General features: G+C 48.9%; 1 protein-coding gene across 1 annotated transcript; it reads left to right on the top strand.

Annotated features, from left to right (window-relative positions):
• The first annotated feature begins 6,815 nt into the window (after positions 1–6,815).
• Positions 6,816–20,076, top strand: Rapsn (receptor associated protein of the synapse). The gene is made up of 8 exons (XM_048359894.1): positions 6,816–7,175; positions 7,675–8,013; positions 15,420–15,578; positions 16,042–16,140; positions 16,215–16,337; positions 17,155–17,208; positions 19,220–19,419; positions 19,839–20,076. The coding sequence occupies exons 1-8, from the start codon at positions 6,984–6,986 to the stop codon at positions 19,909–19,911; spliced, it is 1,239 nt and encodes a 412-aa protein (XP_048215851.1). The 5' UTR covers positions 6,816–6,983; the 3' UTR covers positions 19,912–20,076.
• The last annotated feature ends 700 nt before the right edge of the window (positions 20,077–20,776 follow it).

Genomic DNA, 20,776 nt, shown 5'->3' with positions numbered 1-20,776 from the left:
CACCCATGTGTTTTAAATCAACTAGAAATACATATTTTTGTTTGTTTGTTTGTTTGTTTTGGTTTTTTTTGGCCAGTCCTGGGCCTTGGACTCAGGGCCTGAGCACTGTCCCTGGCTTCCTTTTGCTCAAGGCTAGCACTCTGCCACTTGAGCCACAGCGCCACTTCTGGCCCTTTTCTGTATATGTGGTGCTGGGGAATCGAACCCAGGGCCTCATGTATACGAGGCAAGCTCTCTTGCCACTAGGCCATATCCCCAGCCCCTAGAAATGCATATTTTTCAACTTTACCTCATTTTGATTATTAATACTTGAGAAATCACAAGTTTGTTATCTTAATGACCATTTGGAATACATATTAAGTTACATAACCAGAAGCAGGCACAGTGGCGTAGGCCCGTAATTCCAGCTACTTGGGAGGCTAAGGTGAGAGAATCATCTCAGCTTCTAGGAATCTGAGACCAGCCTGGCAATATAAGACCATCACATCAAAACCAATGAACTACATAGCCATTAACTTAGGAAGCCTTGTAACTTGCCAGGAGATGCTCTGCCACTTATAACTTAGGAACAAGGTGGTAAAGCTTCTCTTCTATCTTTGTCTTAGGATTTCTGTGTTTCTGAGATAAAAATTGTTTGAATATTAAATACAGTCTGAGCATATTTACATCATAAAATCTGTTTCTTTTTAATATTTTAGTTTGAACTCAGGGCCCCAAGTGTGCTTGGCTAGCACTCTTAACCCCCTTGAGCCAGGCTACTAGCCTTTTTTGTTTGTCGGTTGTGGGGCTTGAACTTGGGAGCTGGGCGCTATCCCTGAACTCTTTGGCTCACGGCTAGTGCTCTGCCACTTTGAGCCACACCTACATTTCCAGTTTTTGAGTGGTTAACTAGAGATACAAATTTCACTGAGGAAAAAAAAAAAGAATTTCACTGGGAACTTTCCTGCCCAGCCTGTCTTTGAACTACAATCTTCAGATCTCAGCCTCCTGAGTAGTTAGGATAATAGGTGTGAGCCACTGGCATCCAACTAGCCTTTTCTTTTTCTTTTTTGTCAGTTATGGGGCTTGAATCTCTCTCTCTCTCTCTCTCTCTCTCTCTCTCTCTCTCTCTCTCTCTCTCCCTCTCTCCCTCTCTCTCCCCCTTCTCTCCCTCTCTCTGTCCCCCTCTCCCTCCCTCTCTCCCTCTCTCTCCCTCCCCCCCTTCCCAGTCCTGGTGCTTGAACTCAGCTTGGCACTGTCCCTGGGCTCCTTTTGCTCAAGACTAGTGCTCTACACTGTGAGCCACAGTGCCACTTCTCGCTTTTCTGGTGGTTAATTGGAGATAAGTCTCACAAGCCAGGTGCCTGTGGCTCACACCTGTAATCCTAGCTATTCAGGAGGCTAAGATCTGAGGATCCAGGTTCAAAGCCAGCCCAGGCAGGAAAGTCTGTCAGACTCTTACCTCCAATATAACCACTAGAAAGCCAGAAGTGGCACCGTGGCTTAAAGTGGTAGAGTGCTAGCCTTGAGCTGAAGAGCTCAGGGACAGAGCCCAGGCCCAGAGTTCAAGCCCCACAACTGATCCTTCCCACCCCCCAAAAGAGAGTCTCACACATTTCCTGCTAGCTTTGAACTGTGATCCTCAGATCTCAGCCTCCTGAGTATGATTGCAGGCATGTGCTAGCCGTGCCCAGCTGCCTCCAGCCTGTGTGTGTATGTGCTGGTCCTAGGGCTTGAACTATCCCCGAGCTTTTTTTTCTTAGGACTAGTACTCTACCACTTGAGGTCTACATCTAGCTCTTTTGGTGGTTATTTTAGAGATAGACTTTTCTGACTAGGCTGACTTTGAACTGAAATCTGGATCTGATTGGACTACAGCTGTGCGGCACCACCACCTTGCCAAAACTTGGTTAAACCTTTTTATGTTTTTGTAGATGGCCCAGCACCTGTGTTTTACTACATTGCTATTCCTGTCTGCACTGAATTTCTTGTTAAGCACACTGCTTTCCTAACTCAACCTGAGCAGCACAACCCCTGATACATAAAAGCCTCCAGGAAACTTAGCACTGGTGGCTCGCGCCTGTAATCCTAGGTACTCAGGAAGTTGCTATCTGAAGATCTTAGAGCCAGCCCTGACAGACAAATCCTCAGGACTTTTATCTCCAGTTAACCAGCACCCTACAAAACTGGAGGTGTGGCTGAAGCTGCCATGAACAGCAGAAGCAGAGCAAGACAGGGCATCAGGCCCAGAGTTCAAACCTCAGTTGAGGCCGCGGTGGCTTTGTTGAGATAAAATTTACAGGGGGCTGGGAATATGGCCTAGTGGCAAGAGTGCTTGCCTTGTATACATGAAGCCCTGGGTTCAATTCCCCAGCACCACATATATAGAAAGTGCCAGAAGTGGTGCTGTGGCTCAAGTGGTAGAGTGCTAGCCTTGAGCAAAAAGAAGCCAGGGACAGTGCTCAGGCCCTGAGTCTAAGGCCCAGGACTGGCCCAAAACACAATAATAATAATAATAATAATACATTAATCTATACAGTTTACCTACGAAAACTGTACCCTCCATTTATTTGTAGACTAGTTCATTCTCAGATCCAGAACATTTTTTGCTTTTGCTCCAGGCTAGTACTCTTCCACTTGAGCCACATTGCCACTTCCAGCTTTTTCTCTGTATGTGGTACTGAGGAATTGAACCCAGGACTTCATGTATGCTCGGCAAGTAAATACTCTACCTACCATGAGGCCAATTCCCAGCCTCTCTGGAACCTTTTTTGTCATCCAATTTACCAGCCCCTGGCAACCACTAATAAATACATCAGTGATAGCTTTGCCTATTCCGGATAGTTCATGTAAATGTAGTCATAGGGCATATGTGGCTTTTATGCCTGGCTTTTTTTTTTTTTTTTTTTTTTTTTTGCTGCCAGTCCTGGGGTTTGAACTCAGGGCCTAAGCAATGTCCTTGAGCTTCTTTTGCTCAAGGCTAGCACTCTACTACTTGAGCCACAGCACCACTTTGGGCTTTTTCTGTTTATATGATACAGAGGAATGGAACCCAGCGCTTCATGCTTGCTAGACAAGCACTCTTCTGTTAAGCCACATTCCCAGCCTGCTTGTCATTCTTCCTCTTATTCTGCTCTTCCCTATCCATCCCTTTCAGTTCTCACAGCTCTTCTTCATTTTCGCCTACTGTGTTGCCTGCCTCATCCTGAATCTGGCAGCTGTCTGGACCCACATTGTCCCAAACAGTTCCTATCAGCCACTATAACTATTTCCACTATTTAGGTAAAATTAAACTGAACCTCAATTTCACTAGCTAGAGTTCCAGTCATGTGGCTAATAGAAGAGTTGGGTTTAACACAGATCTGGAGCCAAGCACCTGTGGCTCATGCCTGTAATCCTAGTTACTCTGTACAAAAGAGCTAAGGGACAGTGGCTATACCCCAAGTTCAAGCTCCAGTATTGGCACTGCACTGAGGAGCCATGGTGGATGGCCTGGCTTAAGCTCCAGCCTGAGAGAGGAGCTTCGGGAAGCAAGAACCATGTTTTCTGTCTTGCTCCTCACAAGCTGGCAGGTACGTCTTCAAGAGATATTCAATAAGTGCATAAAGAAACAAAACAGAGGGGGCTGGGGATATGGCCTAGTGGCAAGAGTGCTTGCCTCGTATACATGAGGCCCTGGGTTCAATTCCCCAGCACCACATATACAGAAAACAGCCAGAAGTGGCGCTGTGGCTCAAGTGGCAGAGTGCTAGCCTTGAGCAAAAAGAAGCCAGGGACAGTGCTCAGGCCCTGAGTCCAAGGCCCAGGACTGGCCAAAAAAAAAAAAAAAAAGAAAACAGAAGACGAGTGGCTTTATCTAAGAGCTTTCATGTGGCTTTTTCTTCCAGTTACCTTCAAGTTTTACAGTTTGATCTTTCAGTATACCTCCACATACTTAAGAATAAGGAAGGTGGGCTGGGAATGTGGCTTAGTGGTAGAGTGCTTGCTTTGTACTATGATCCTTTTGGCCTCCTAAGTAGCCAGCTAGGTGTGAGCCACCAGCTCCCAGCTGAAGTGTTGTTGTTTTGTTTTTAATTTTAATTTTTTTTTTTTTTTGGCCAGTCCTGGGCCTTGGGCTCAGGGCCTGAGCACTGTCCCTGGCTTCCTTTTGCTCAAGGCTAGCACTCTGCCACTTGAGCCACAGCGCCACTTCTGGCCGTTTTCTGTATATGTGGTGCTGGGGAATCGAACCCAGGGCCTCATGTATACGAGGCAAGCTTTCTTGCCACTAGGCCATATCCCCAGCCCCCAGTGTTGTTGTTTTTTAAGTGCAAACATCTAGGTAGTTACATAAGAGGGTGTTGGGGAAAATGTGTTTAAAGTTTCTGTGTGTGTGTCTTGTCTTTTTTTTGGTGCCAGTACAGGGTCTTGAACTCAGAGCCTAGCACTCTCATTTCGCTTTTTTGCTCAAGTCTGGCACTCAAGTGGAAAGTGTTGTAGGGAGCACAGCTGACTCCATCTTTTTTTTTTTTTTTTTTTTTTTTTGGCCAGTCCTGGGGCTTGGACTCAGGGCCTGAGCACTGTCCCTGGCTTCTTGCTCAAGGCTAGCACTCTGCCACTTGAGCCACAGCGCCACTTCTGGCCATTTTCTGTATATGTGGTGCTGGGGAATCGAACCCAGGGCCTCATGCCCTGGCACTCTTGCCACTAGGCCATATCCCCAGCCCCTGACCTGATTAGGGAAACATGGTAGGAAATGTTGGGGGGGGGAGTAGATTAGGTCAACCTGACCCCAAAATTCTGCTTCTGTAAATGGCTTAACTTGTTGCTTGCTTTACTTCCTGCGTCAACTTCCTATATATGTGCCATGCTTGCTTGTTTGTTGCTTGCTCTACACCCTGCGTCAACCCCCTACATCTGTGCTATGCTTTTACCTTTATAAACCCCAATATGAGGGCTGCTTGGGGTCACAGTGGCAGCTCCCAAGTCTGCACTGTGTCCCTGGCCCGACCGTCAGCCCGCTTTTCACTGTCGCAGTTTCAGCTCCCGAGTCTGTTGCATCCCAGGCCGGTCAGTTCACTTTATGCTTCCCCAATAAATCCATCTTTTTGCTTGAGACTGTCTCTGAGTGGTGGACTCTTGGAGGGACCGGGACTCCCCTCCCTTGAACCCGAAACAGAAAGAAAAAGAAAAAGAAAAAAAAACCAGGAGAGTTAGGAAGAGCTAGTCCCACACTGCACTGGACACAAGATACTCACTAGGATTGCTCAGGGTTGTTCACAATGGGAAGTCAGATTTAGAAGCAAGGAACAGGGCTGGAGATATGGCCTAGTGGCAAGCTTGCCTTGTATACATGAAGCCCTGAGTTCAATTCCCAAGCACCACATAGAGAAAACGGCCAAAAGTGGCACTGTGGCTCAAGTGGTAGAGTGCTAGCCTAGAGCAAAAAGAAAGAAGCCAGAGACAGTGCTCAGGCCCTGAGTCCACGCCCCAGGACTGGCCACAAAAAGAAAAAATAGGAGCAAGGAACACACACACAGAACACACGCACGCACACACACACACGGAACACATGCACGCACACACACACCTCACAGCTCACAGCCCATTAATAATTAAATGGGCTGGTATGCTTCCAGGATTTTTCTTGCATATACAAAAATGGGTATATAATTTTTGTTAGTGAAAATGAGACCACATGAGGAGACAGAATGCTAGGTGGCTTTTATCAAAGACCATGTGATGGGTGTCCTTTCAACTGGTTACATAGTATATTATCTGCTTCTTTATTTTTAAAGGACTGAGTGGCATTTCAGGACTTACCAACCACCCTCTCCTTAAACACAGGTTATTTCTAGATTTATTTTTATTTTTATTTTATTTTATTTTTTGTCGGTCATGGGGCTTGAACTCAGGGTCTGGGCACTGTCCCTGAACTCTTGCTCAAAACTAGCACTCTACCACTTTGAGGCACAGATCCATTTCCAGTTTTTGAGTGGTTAATTGGAGATAGAAGTCTCACAGGGACTTTTCTGCCTGGGCTGGCTTCAAACCACCATCCTCAGATCTCAGCTTCCTGAGACTCTAGGATTACAGGCGTGAGCCACCAGCGCCCAGCTTAGATCTTTTGCTCTAATAGTAACAACCAATCGACAAAGTTCCTTTTTTTTTTTCTGTACCTGTGCCTTACTGGGACTTGAACCTTGGGCTCTTACTCAGCTTTTTTGCGCAAAGCTGCCCCACTACCACTTGAGCCCTCTTCTATGCCCAGCTCTTTTTTCCTGGTTAATTGGAGATGAGAATCTTGAGGAGTTTTCTGCCTGGGCTATCTTTGAACTGTGATCCTCAGCTCTCAGCCTCCTGAGTAGCTAGGATTATAGCCTTTTTTCCAGGCCTCTGGAATAAGATTGTTGGGAATGCTGTGGACCTGTACCCAGATAAGTGACTGTACTACCAGTGAGTGAATCCATCACAGGTACAAAGCTGGGGATGGGTTGGGGAAAAAGGGGTGTGTGAAAGGGGTTGGGTGCTTGCTCCATCTCCCTGATGTCTGTGTGTCTAGGGTCATCCCTGCTACCCCCCACTGGCAGCCTAAGAACTGATCCTTAGGTGGTGGCAGCTACTTGCAAGGCTTTGGGGAGGGCCCAGCCTGCCACGGGCAACAGAGTCAGTGTCAGGGGTGCTGAAGGAAGTCCCAAGTGGGTGCCCAGGTGACAGGATGCCTGCATCCCCGAGAAGCTGCCTCCCAGCCTGGGGTGGGTGTGGCTGAGGCCTGAGTGACCTTGTCACTGACATTCCTCACAGACCACGTGGCCTCAACTGGCAGGGACAGCTGCAGACAGGGGCCTAACCAGCTTTGTTCCCAGGGTGGCGCCCGCTCTCCACCTAGGCCTCGCTTCACTCCCGGCTGGCACTGCTTCCCTTCCCGGGGCTCGGGGCAGCTGGTCTGTGAGTCCCATGCTATGACGGCCTAGAGCCACAGGGCCACCAGGTTCTGTTTTTGTGGGGTGCCAGGCTGCGGGAAGATGGGGCAGGACCAGACAAAGCAGCAGATTGAGAAGGGGCTGCAGCTGTACCAGTCCAACCAGACAGAGAAGGCGCTGCAGGTGTGGATGAAGGTGCTGGAGAAGAGCTCAGACCTGGTGGGGCGCTTCCGGGTGCTGGGCTGCCTGGTCACTGCCCACTCGGAGATGGGCCGCTACAAAGAGATGCTCAAGGTGGGCATGCTTTTCCTCGGGTGGGTGGGACTGGATGGTGTCCAGCTTCCCCAGGCTCCTCTTGGTCTCCAGGATTCGCGGCTGGGGCTTGAGCCTTTCAATCTGTATTTGCAGGTCCGACTCTTAGACATGGGGTGGTGGCTTCAGATTTAGGCCTGTGGCCTTCAACTTCACTGTTGGAATCTCAGACTGCCCGTTGTCAGGGCTCAGCTCTTAGACTCCAGATTTCAGCTCTCCTTTTTCTTTTGGGAGGGAGGTGGGGGAATCTGTATGTGAGCCTGAGAGTAGAGATGCTGGATCTTGAGACTGAGCATTGAAGGGTGAAGAGTTGAGTTTGAAGCTTCTAGTTGGTGGCTGAGGGCTGGAAGATGTGCCCCCCCTGTCTTGTGGGGGGAAGTGGAGGGAGGGGGAAGGTGTTGGGGTTTGCTGCTTCAGCTTTGGTGCAGGCTGGGTAGAGATTCAGAGTCTAGGCTAAAAACTCTTTACTTCCTGGGCACAGTTTGCCGTGGTCCAGATTGACACGGCCCGGGAGCTGGAAGATGCCGACTTCCTCCTGGAAAGCTACCTGAACCTGGCACGCAGCAATGAGAAGCTGTGTGAATTTCACAAGACCATCTCCTACTGCAAGACCTGCCTTGGACTGCCTGGTACCAGAGCCGGTGCCCAGCTTGGAGGCCAGGTCAGCCTGAGCATGGGCAATGCCTTCCTGGGCCTCAGCCTCTTCCAGAAGGCCCTGGAAAGCTTTGAGAAGGCCCTGCGCTATGCCCACAACAATGACGACACCATGCTGGAGTGTCGTGTTTGCTGCAGCCTGGGCAGCTTCTACGCCCAAGTCAAGGTGGGCCTGGGTCCCAGGGGGGAGGAGAGGGTGATGAGGGGATCTTCAGGGCTAAGCTGCACCCTGTCATGTTGTCCCCTTCAGCCCTCCTTTTGGGAAGCAGTGTGGTGAACCAGAGTCACAAGAAGAAAAGGGTAGAGCCAGGATTCCAACCTAGATCTGACCAACCGCAGGGGAGTAGATCAGAGAGGAGGCCCTGTGTGGGATAGATAGGCCTGCACAGCCACGTGATACTGGCTCAGTCACCTCTACTCTGAACTCTGAACCCTGGGAGACAGACAGATAGACAGACAGACAGACAGACACACACACACACAAAATGAGCCAGAACAGGACTCCATAGAGATGTAAAAATTCATCAGATTTTTATTTTGGGGGCTGGGAATACAGTCTAGTGGTAAAGTGCTTACCTTGCATACATGAAGGCCTGGGTTCAATTCCTCAGCATCACATATATAGAAAAAGCCAGAAGTGGCTCTGTGGCTCAAGTGGTAGAGTGCTGCTAGCCTTGCGCAAAATGAAGCCAGGGACAGTGCTCAGGCCCTGAGTTCAAGCCCCAGGACTGGCAAAAAAAAAAAATTATTTTGTGCCACTCCTGGAGCATTTTAATTCAGTGCCTTGCATTCTTTCTTGGCTTTCTTGCTCAAAGCTGGTACTCTACGGCTTGAGCCACAGTCTCACTACTGCCTTTTTGCTGATTAATTGGAGATGGAAGAGTTTCAAGTATTTGAACTGTAATCCTCAGATCTCAGCCTCCCTGAGCAGCTAGGCATGTAACAATGAGCCACTAGGCCCTGTGTCATTCATAAGATACTTAATGAGCCTCTACTGCATTCCATGCACTGCTGGGCTGTTTCTTGGGAACAGTGAAAACATCAGAGTCCCCCATGAAGTTCACAGTGAATTTGGTAAATTAGTCAATTGTAAGGTGTGAGCTTTGGAGGAAGTAAAGCAAAGTAAGGTTGGCAGAGCTGTGTTAGAGGGAGGCGTGACTTCCAATAGAGTAGTCAGAGGCCTGGGAGAGCGATGAAGCAAGCAGGCAAGGGTGAGCCGTGCAGGAATCTGGGGAAAGAGCATTCCAGGCAAAGCTCTCTCATCAGTAAGGCTGGGGACCACATTGAGGTCCTGGGGCTTGAACTCAGGTCCTGGGCACTGTCCTTGGGCTTTTCTGCACATCACTAGCATTCTACCACTTGAGCCCTAGCTCCACTTTGAGCTTTTTAGTGGTTCATTGTGTTATGCCAGATTTCCGTTCCCCAAAGACCACCAAGGAGCTGATACCGATGCAAACGTGTGAGAGTCTTTATTGCAAGCTCGAACTTGGACCCCCAACCGTCACCGACACAGCGGATCTGGATTGAGAGACCCGACCCTCAGATAGGCAGGGTTTTTATTGTGATTACAACAGGGGCAGGGTATTTCCAACTTGGCAGATACTTGATTGGATGACATTTAGCAAGCAAGTCTTGTCCTATTTCCATTGGCTATCTACCCTTTCAGTTACCTATTTTGGCTTTGATATCGGGAACTGGCCTCGATATCAGGAATTGACAACAGGTGGTCACGTAGCACTGATGCAGGGGGTTAGTGCAGGGGGTAGAGCAAGTCACAAATGGGTTAAGCAAGCTGTTTACAGAAGCAGAATATTGCTGTCAGGCTGACCTAGTACCAACTTTATTTGAACCATTTCAACTATGTTTTCCCATTACCACTAAGCAAGCTTGAGCGGGCTAAAACAATTCAGTACTCAATCATAAGTAAACCAACCCAACAGTTACCATGGCATTTCTACTACTAGTATGGTTATTTCTATAGTCTATGACTATGATCATTTTTTACTGTCCGTTACCATGGTTGCTACCCAGGTATAGAGGTGAACAAGTGCTCCCTACATTTTTAAATGTCAAACTACAAGAAACTAGTCTCACGGGTGGGGGTGCAGCGCTCTATCATGGAGTCATCACCAGAGTTTAGAAGCTATTATAATTTTAACACTAAAACTTATATTTAGTTACTCGAGTTTTCAGGTCAGCCCTAACAATTGGAGATGGGTCTCCTGGGCTTTGAACCTGAATCCTCAGATCTCAGCCTCCTGAGTCACTAGGATTACAGGCCTAAGCCACCAATACCTGGCCATTCATTACAAATTAATGAAATGATGATTTCCAAGGCCTGTCATTTCTTATTTTTTCTCTTTCTCTTCTTGTTTCTTTTTCTTTTCTTTCCTTTTTTCTTCTCTTTTCTTGTCTTTTCTTTCTGTGTCAGACCTAGAGCTTAAACTCAGGGCCTCAATCTCTCTTGGGTTTTTCAAGGCTGGAGCTCTACCTCTTGAGCCATACCTACACTTCCAGATTTTTTTCTGGTTAATAGATGAGTCTCACAGACTTCTCTGCCTGGCCTGATTTCAAACTATGGTCCTCAGATCTTAACCTCTTGTGTAGCTAGGGTTACAGGTATGAGCCACCAGAGCCCAACTGAACTAGGTTCTTCTATAAGGAAGACCTTTTCCTCAAAATTTAGAGCTAAGCTCACACTTGTGATCATAGTTCAAAGACAACCCAGGCAGAAAACTCTGTGAGACTCTAATCTCCAGTTAGCCACCAAAAAGGCAGAAGTGTAAATGTGCACTGTAGCTCAAGTGACAGAGTGCCAGCCTTGAACTTGCAATCCTCTATACTTCAGCCTCCTGAGTATCTGGGATGAATGTGCCTCGACACCTAGTTCTTTCATAACTTTGTTTCCCTTTCTCTTAGATGGAACAACTTGGCTTTTAAAAATTAATTAGGGGGCTGGGAATATGACTTAGCGGCAAGAGTGCTTGCCTCATATACATAAAGCCCTGGGTTCAATTCCTCAGCACCACATATATAGAAAAGGCCAGAAGTGGCGCTGTGGCTCAAGTGGTAGAGTGCCAGCCTTGAGCAAAAAGAAGCCAGGGACAGTGCTCAGGCCCTGAGTCCAAGCCCCAGGACTGGCAAAAAAAAAAAAAAATTAGGGCTTAGAGTGTGGCTTAATGATAGAGTGCTCACCTAGCATGCATGAAGAAGCCCTGGGTTCCATTCCTCAGCACCACATAAACAAAAAAGGCCGGAAGTGGTGCAGTGGGCTGAAGTGGTAGAGTACTAGCCTTGAGCAAAAGAAGCTCAAGGACAGTGCCCAGGCTCTGCGTTCAAGCTCCAGGACTGGCTAATAATTATTAGCTAGGTGCCAGTGACTCACACCTATAATCCTAGCTACTCAGGAGGCTAAGATCTGAGGATTGTGGTTCAAGGCCAAACTGGGCAGGAAAGTACAGGAGACTTCTTTTTTTTTTCTTTTTTTTTTTTATGGCCAGTCCTGGGGCTTGGACTCAGGGCCTGAGCACTGTCCCTGGCTTCTTTTTGCTCAAGGCTAGCACTCTACCACTTGAGCCACAGCGCCACCTCTGGCCTTTTCTATATATGTGGTGCTGAGGAATCGAACCCAGGGCTTCATGTATATGAGGCAAGCACTCTTGCCACTAGGCCATATTCCTAGCCCTCCAGGAGACTCTTATCTCCAATTAACCACCAGAAAACTGGAAGTGGTGCTGTGGCTCAAGTGGTAGAGTGCTCGCCTTGAGCACAAAGAGGCCCAAGGACACCACTCAGGCTCTGAGTTCAAGTCCCAGGACTGGCAAAAATAAATAAATATTATTTGCTTTAGCCTACAAAACACATGGAATGGAGAGGAGGAGGGGGAGGAGGTGAGGGGGAATGAGAGAGGAGGTAACAAAGAGTACAAGAAATGTATCCAATGCCTAACGTATGAAAGTGTAACCTCTCTGTACCTGTTTGACAATAAAAATTTAACAACAACAACAACAAAAACCACATGGAATAGTTTCAAAAGACAATGTCGATATTAATCTAAAAAAGTAAGAACTGAATGAAGTGCATGGTGCCTTTGTGGGTTTTTATTTTTGGCTTCATAATATGTCCTACTGTGGATGAACTGTCCATATTTTTAATAAGGTCATTTAAAATGTGATTATATTAACATGATAGACAGTTACTGTCCCTTATCCTTTATAGGTATTTCATTTGCTTTTTTGTTTTGTTTTGCCAGTCCTGGGGCTTGAGCTCAGGGCCCGAGCACTGTCCCTGGCTTTTTTTTTTTTTTTTTTTTTTTGGCCAGTCCTGGGCCTTGGACTCAGGGCCTGAGCACTGTCCCTGGCTTCTTCCCGCTCAAGGCTAGCACTCTGCCACTTGAGCCACAGCGCCGCCTGGCTTTTTTTGCTCAAGGCTAGCACTCTACCACTTGAGCCACAGCACCACTTCCAGCTTTTTATGTTTATGTGGTGCTGAGGAATCGAACCCAAGGCTTCATGCACAATGAGGCAAGCACTCTACCGCTAAGCCACGGTCCCAGCCCTCGTTTGCTAATTTTAAGCTATATTTACATAACTTCAAGATAAAAAGTACATAGTAGGATAAATTAGGAAAGAGTTTATGGGTTTGTGGGCGGGGTGTGGATGTGGGTTGGTTAATTTGTTTGAGACAGAATCCCACTATACATACCAGGCTGGCCTTAAATTTGAAATCCTCCTGCTTCAGACTCCTGGGTGCTGGGATTACCTATGTATACCACCATGCCTGGCAGAGGTTTTTACTGAAGTTATTGAGAGTTTTCTTTTCCTTTTTTTTTTTTTTTTTGTTGTTGTTGTTGTTGTTGTGGGGCTTGGACTCAGGACCTCAGTGCTGGCTCTGAGCTAGCGCTTCACCACTTCTGGATTTCTGGTTGGTAGTTGAAGATGAGTCTCACGGGCTTTCAGGCTGACTTCAAACCATGATCCTCAGATCTCAGCTTCCTGAAGAGCTAGGGGTATAGGTGTGAGTCACGACACCTGGCACCTGGTGGGAGAGTTGTCTTTGTCTCATCGTATTTGTTTGATAGTATGCAGGAGATCAAATTGGTTTTCTGGGTAAAAGAGCAGAGAAGAGCCAGGCATGGTGACACACACCTACAGTCTCAGCAATTAGGATGCTAAAACAGGAGGACTGTGAGTACCAGCGCAGCTTGGGCTGTATAGTAAGATTCTGTTTTGAAAGGAAGAAAGGGAAAGAGAGAGAGGAGGGGAGAAAGGGAGAGAGAGAAGGAACACTACAGTTGGAATTGAAGGAAAAATGAGGTCAAGAGGATGTCTGGCTTTTATTTGGGTTTTTATTTTTCTGAGGTGAGAAGTGTCAGGGAACTTTCCTTGAGCCTGGGCCTTGAGGACAGACTGACATTGAACAGGAGCAGAGAGAGGTAACTAGGAAGGGAGGGTGGGCCACGCAGTGACTAAGATGCAGACCATTATGTTTAATGTACTAGGTGAATTTCCCTTGGTGTACCCCTGTGGTCACTGTATATGATCTTGGTACAGTGGATATTGTATATATGCTTATCTGAACTAGGGAAGGGAAAGAAAAATGAGGGGAGGTGTAACAAATAAGAAATACACTCACTACTTTATTATGTAACTGTACCCCCTCTGTACATCACCTTGTCAATAAAATTTAATTAAAAAACACAAAGTGGGGCTGGGGATATGGCCTAGTGGCAGGAGTGCTTGCCTCGTATACATGAGGCCCTGGGTTCAATTCCCCAGCACCACATATACAGAAAACGGCCAGAAGTGGCGCTGTGGCTCAAGTGGCAGAGTGCTAGCCTTGAGCAAAAAGAAGCCAGGGACAGTGCTCAGGCCCTGAGTCCAAGCCCCAGGACTGGGGGGGGGGGGGGGGAGAAACACAAAGTACTATCTCCAAAGTAATAATATATTTTTTTAAAAAGATGCAGACCAGCTTTCCTGAGAGGCCTTTGGAAGCTGGAGGAGAAAGTAGGCGAGGAATTCAAGGCCTCACTGAGCCTTCTGTATTCTTTTGAGCTGACAGTGTGGAATGTGTCACTGAGCCCCTGTGAGCAGCTGCTACTGGGCAGGGGGCTCTCATGTCCCCTCCCTGTGGGGTTCTGAAGCTCAGGAGTCCATTTGGGGCTGGGTGAGAAGAGACACCAGCTGTTTTCTTGCCTTTGTATTCATTCATTGACACAAATGTTTGTCGTGCATCTACGAAGCTCAGGATCTGAGATAGAGGCGGTAGAGCTGTGGCTCTTGTGGTAGAGAGCCAGCCTTTTGTGAAAAAGCTAAGGGAGAGCTTGATGAGGCCCTCAATTTAAGCTCTGGAATGAGAACACACACACACACACACACACACACACACACACACACACACACACACGGGGCAGGCACTGGTAGCTCACTGTTGTTGTTGTTTTTGGCCATTCCTGGGCCTGGAACTCCAGCTGACCTGAGTACTATCTAGCATTCTAACACGAGCCACAGCGCCACTTCTGGCCATTTTCTATATATGTGGTGCTGAGGAATCAAACCCAGGGCTTCATGTATAGGAGGCAAGCACTCTTGCCACTAGGCCATATTCCCAGCCCCTGGTAGCTCACATTTGTAATCCTGGCTACTCAGGAGGCTGTGATCTGAGGATCACCGTTCAAAGGCAGCCTAGGCAGGAAAGTCTGTGAGACTCTCTCTCTCTCTTTTTTTGCCAGTCCTGGGCTTGAACTCAGGATCTGAGCACTGTCTCTGGTTTCTTTTTTGCTCAAGGCTAGCACTCTACCATTTGAGCCACAGCAATACTTGTGGCTTTTTCTGTTTATATGGTGCTGAGAAATGGAACCCAAGGCTTCATACATGCTAGGCAAGGGCTGGGAATATGGCCTAGTGGCAAGAGTGCTTGCCTTGTATACATGAAGCCCTGGGTTCGATTCCCCAGCACCACATATATAGAAAACGGCCAGAAGTGGCGCTGTGGCTCAAGTGGCAGAGTGCTAGCCTTGAGCAAAAAGAAGTCAGGGACAGTGCTCAGGCCCTGAGTTCAAGGCCCAGGACTGGCAAAAAAACCCCAACAAAACAACAACAAAAAATACATGCTAGGCAAGCACTCTACCACTAAGCCACACTCCCAGCCCCAGTCTGTGAGACTCTTATGTCCATTTAACCAGCAAGACACTGGAAGTGGAGCTGTGGCTCAAGTGGTAGAGTGCTAGCCTTGATCACAGAAAAAAGCTATGCAGGTCTTGAGTTCAAGTCCCAGTATAGGTGCACACGCACGCACACACACACATACACAGAGAGAGAGGGAGAGAGAGAGAGAGAGAGAGAGAGAGAGAGAGAACTGTGCTAGGTTCTTCATAATACTGAAGTCCAAATACTAACTCAGTGTTCCTCTAGCCACACCTCTGCATGGCTGTTCCCTCTACCTGGGCCAGCCCATGAATGAACACTGTCTTCCCCCCCTCGCCCACACCAACTGCCAGAGAAGCCAGGACCTGGAGCCCTTGGCTTAGGGCAGCTGCTACCACTCAGCGCCTCCCACCCTGTCCCCCTGCAGGACTACGAGAAAGCCCTGTTCTTCCCCTGCAAGGCTGCAGAGCTGGTCAACGACTATGGCAAAGGCTGGAGCCTCAAGTACCGGGCCATGAGCCAGTACCACATGGCCGTGGCCTACCGCCTGCTGGGCCACCTGGGAAGTGCCATGGAGTGTTGTGAGGTGGGCCAGCCAGGAGATGGGCATCGTCATGGTGATAATGGTGGTATGGACCAGGGCGTCAAGCCTAAATGCAGGGCCTCTGACACTAGCCCATAGAGGCCCCCAAGGCTAGCCCGCCCGTAGCCAAGGACTCCCGAGGGATGTATTTGTCCCCCCAGTCCTGTCTAGATCTCACTTGTTCAGGGGAAAGGGCTTCCCTTTGTGCCCAGTGCCCCTGGGGGGGCACTTTAAAGAGCCAGTCTATGGAGTCCCACTGACTAGGGTTCAAATCCCAGCATTGCTGTTTACTTCCTGGGTGACCCAGATCAAATGACTTCTCTCAGAGCCTTAGTTGACAGCTGTCAGATGACAGTAGCCACCTTGGCACCATGCGCGCAGTGGTAGGGCACAGATACGTTAGGCACTGTGGATACCATGACCCCTGGGTTGAGGGTACCCTATAAGTGACCAGCCTTCCTTGCAGGAATCCATGAAGATTGCCCTTCAGCATGGAGACCGGCCCCTGCAGGCACTCTGCCTGCTCTGCTTTGCTGACATTCACCGGAGCCGAGGGGACCTGGAGGTGAGCTGGCCAGGATGAGGTAGGGTGGTTCCGGCCTGCCCCAACCTCATTCCCCCTCCCGCCTGGCTCTGCAGACAGCCTTCCCCAGGTATGACTCCGCCATGAGCATCATGACTGAGATTGGAAATCGCTTGGGCCAGGTGCAGGTGCTGCTGGGTGTGGCCAAGTGTTGGGTAGCCAGGAAGGCACTGGATAAGGTAAGCCTATGCCCTTTCCTGTAGCTCCTGACTCCCCTCGGTGCCCACTGCTGGGGGCTAGTAGGCAAAACTGTGCATGTGGTGCTGGGCAGGGTTCTCCTTGCTCCTTTATCCAACACCAGCTTCCCCTTGTTTCCACCAGACACTGCTAGTTATTCCCCAAGCTTAGAGAAAAATGGCTTGCCCAGGGCCCCAGAGCTAGGAAAGGACCGGAGCTGAGGCTTGAATGTTGCCTCCTGTGATCTCACAGCACCCTGGGAGACAGGCGTGCCCTGTACAACTTGGGTCTTCGTAAACCATAGGAGAGCCAGGCACCCATGGCTCATGCCTGTAATCCTCGGATACCCAGGAGGCTGAGATCTGAGGATCACAGTTTGATGCCAGCCAGGGCAGGAAAGTCCATGAGACTCAAATCTGCACTAAACTACCAAAAAAGCCAGAAGTGAGCTGTGGCTCCAGTGGTAGAGTGCTAGCCTCAAGCAAAAGCAGCTCACCCTGAGTTCAGGAACACACACACACACACACACACACACACACACACACACACACACACAAGCAAAAGCAGCTCACCCTGAGTTCAGGAACACACACACACACACACACACACACACACACACACACACACACACACACCCTCAATGGCAAAGTGGAACTGAGCCACACAGCCCCTGCAACTATGCCTTCTGTCCCTGCTGGCTTTTCTTGCAGGGCGGTATTCCCGCCCTGCTGTCCTCCACAGGTCCATCCTCCCTTTGCCAGGAGCCAAGGCTCCTGTCAGACATTTTGCTAATAGCCCTGGCCTCTGCTCATCTTCCAGGCTCTGGAAACCATTGAGAGAGCTCAGGACCTGGCCGAGGAGGTGGGGAACAAGGTCAGATATGATTCTGTCTTTGGGGTCTGAGGTCAAGAGCCCAGGGTGCAGAGCATGGGTACTAGGGGAAGGTCTTTGGGCCTACCTATACTCTGAGCCCTTGCTGAATTTCTGGGGACTACCTGCAGCCCCACTCCCACCCCCCTGGATCCCTTGATGCCTTCCAGAGAACATTTTGAAGGTGGAGCAGGCATTTCCTAGCTTGGAGAAAAATAGAACTTCTCAGTCTTTTTGCTGTTCATTAGGACTCCTAACAGTAGCTTCTATTCCTGGAGATCCACGCATGCAGAAGTCTTCATAGTGTCAGCTCAAGTCTTCCCTGTGACCCCAGTTGACAGATGGGGAACGTGAGGCCTAGAGAGGCACTCAGGGTCCCGCACTACTAACTGTCTTCAGCTGGACGCCCACATCCCTTCCAGAGTATATTTGGCCTCTCTATATGTAACGATACAATCCAGACCTTAACATGTTGTAAACAGGCTTAGTGCTTCTCAAAGTCTTCTAGAAGATGTGTGTTTCTCACAGTCCAACTGAAATGCCAAGATATATTTGCTCTTGTCTGGGTTATAGCCACTCAGGTTTAAGCAAGTATGGGGCTGACCAGCAATGCTGATGAGCATGTTTGATAAAAACAGGAAAGCAAATTCACTATTATAGAGACAGTGCAGCAAGTTTGGTTAATAAAATAAAAAACATGGGCAGGAACGGGTGACATTATCCAAAAAGAAATGTACTCTTTACCTGACTTATGTAACTATAACCCCTCTTTATATTACCTTTATAATAATAAAAAAGGAGGTGGGGGGAGACAGGGGAAAATGAGGGAGGAGGTAACAAGTTGAACAAGAAATGTACTCACTGCCTTACATATGAAACTGTAACCCCTCTGTACTTCACTTTGACAATAAAGGGGAGAAAAAAGAAAAGAAAAAAAATGATAAAATTGGGCTGGGAATATGGCCTAGTGGTAGAGTGCTTGCCTTGCATACATGAAGCCCTGGGTTCGATTCCTCAATACCACATATATAGAAAAAGCAAAAAAAAAAAAAGGATAAAATTAACAAAAACAAAACCATGGGCACTAGCCAGGGGTAGTGGCATACATCTGTAATCCCAGCTACTCAGGAGGTAGAGAGGGAGGAGGATCTCAAGATCAAGACCAGTTAAGGCAAAGCTGTCAGACTGTCTCAAAAACAAAAAGTCAAGACATGACTCAAGTGATAAAGTATTTGGCTAATGTATGCCAGGGCCCAGATTTAATTGCTAATACCGAGAAGAAAAAAAAATTGTTTTTTATTTTTTGTTTTTTTTTTGGTGCTGCTCCTGGGGCTTGAACTCAGGGCCTAGGAGCTGTCCCTGAGATTTTTTTTTTTTTGGCCAGTCCTGGGCCTTGAACTCAGGGCCTGAGCACTGTCCCTGGCTTTCTTTTGCTCAAGGGTAGCACTCTGCCACTTGAGCCACAGCGCCACTTCTGGCCATTTTCTGTATATGTGGTGCTGGAGAATTGAACCCAGGGCTTCATGTATACGAGGCACGCTCTCTTGCCACTAGGCCATATCCCCAGCCCTTCTTTTTTTTTTTTAATTTTTATTTGAAAATACTAAAAACAGAGGGGTTACGGTTACATAAATCAGGTTGAGTACATCTCCTTTTGGACCGTGTCACCCCCTGAGATTCTTTCCCAGCCGTACTTGCAGCTTTTTCTGAGTAGTTTATCGGAGATAAGGGTCTCACAGACTTTCCTGCCCAAGGGTGACTTCGAACTGTGATCCTCAGATCTCAGCTTCCTGAGTAGCTACCTAGAAGCATGAGTCACCAACACCCAGCTCAGGAAAATTACAAATGAATGAATGAATGAATGAGAAAACCACGTGGGTCTCCAGGCATACTAAGGGTGCAGGTCTCTTTCCTAGCCCCAAGTTTCAGTATGAGAGCAAGGCAATGATGAACGCAAACCTCCCTAGCCCTGACTGTGTCCCCCCTCCACCCCCCACCCCCGTCCCCCCTCCAGCTGAGCCAGCTCAAATTGCACTGTCTGAGCGAGGGCATCTGCCGTAGCAAGGGGCTGCAGCGCGAGCTGCGCACGCACGTGGTGCGCTTCCACGAGTGCGTGGAGGAGACGGAGCTCTACTGTGGCCTGTGCGGCGAGTCCATTGGTGAGAGGAACAGCCGGCTGCAGGCCTTGCCCTGCTCCCACATTTTCCATCTCAGGTGAGTTCCCCCCGTCCCCTCCTCCCCTCCCCCCCCCCAGAGGTGGGCAGGACCCACACTCGTAGTAAGCAAACCGGCACCCAGGGCTTTCGGCTCCGTTCCTTCTGGAATGGTTTAAGCATTTTTCCATGAATGGACGGCTCTAATGCAATGACCATATTGCCATTCTCATTACCCCGAAGGGAGTTGGGAGAGGTCCCTTGAAGGTCATCAGGTCACCCCAGCCAGGGGGCCAGCGCTGCCTCAACAAGGTGGCACAGGGTGCCAGGGCTACAGCAGGGGGGCCTGGGCGGAGCTGCAGGAGCCTGGCGCGGAGCCCCTCCCCCCACCTTCTGGAAGGGGGAGGGAGACCTGGACGGGGAGGGGGTTGAGGGCCAACCTGGGTGATTAGACCTAGACTGGGTCCTCTGGCTCTTCAGGTGTCTACAGAACAATGGCACTCGAAGTTGTCCCAATTGCCGCCGCTCCTCCATGAAGCCTGGGTTCGTGTGACTCCAGCAGCAGTCCTTCCGGCCGGCGTGGGCCACTCCTCCCTTCCATCCTCTTCCATGGGCGGCAGTCAGGGGAAGCCTGAGGCCCGCTCTCTGCTGCTCCTCTGGGCCTCCCTGCCCTTCCCTGCCAATTTGTACTTTGCTCTTTGTAGAAAAATAAACTGCGCATGGTCCCAGTGATTCTGACTCTCCATGTTTTAGGGATGAGGGGTGAGGACAGTTGAGGGGAGGTGGGGCTGAGGCTCCCCACATGGGTTTCCCCAGAGAGAAGCCCCCTCCACAGCACGTGTGAGGATCCCTGGCCAGCCCTTACAGTGAACCGTGTGAACCAGAGGCAAGACCCCTACTGAGGGACAAGGCCGTGCAAGGGGATGACATGGGGCAGTCAGTATAGTAAGTGCCAATCAGGAGGCTGAGATTTGAGAACTGTGGTTCAAAGCCAGCTCAGGCAGCAATGTCCAAGAAACTCTTATCCCCAATTAATAACAGCAACCACAAAACCCAGAAGTGGGACTGTAGCTCAAGTGGTAAAGAACCAGCCTTGGGTGAAAAAATTCAGGGATAGCACCCAGGCCCTAAATTCAAGCCCTGTACTGGCCCAGGCATGCATGCACGCACACATGCACACTCACACACAGACACACACCAACAAAAGCAATAAGCAAGTCTATGGAAAAGATAGAAAACTCTTTTTTTTTTTCCAGTCCTGGGCCTTGAACTCAGGGTCTGAGCACTGTCCCTGGCTTCCTTTTGCTCAAGGCTAGCACTCTGCCACTTGAGCCACAGCACCACTTCTGGCTGTTTTTCCTATATATGTGGTGCTGGGGAATCGAACCCAGGGCTTCATGTATACGAGGCAAGCACTC

This window comes from Perognathus longimembris, chromosome 13, assembly GCF_023159225.1.
Source record: "Perognathus longimembris pacificus isolate PPM17 chromosome 13, ASM2315922v1, whole genome shotgun sequence".
Classification (NCBI taxonomy): Eukaryota; Metazoa; Chordata; class Mammalia; order Rodentia; family Heteromyidae; genus Perognathus; species Perognathus longimembris.
The sequence above is the reverse complement of the archived record's forward strand: the minus strand, read 5'-3'. Positions and strand labels throughout refer to the sequence as shown.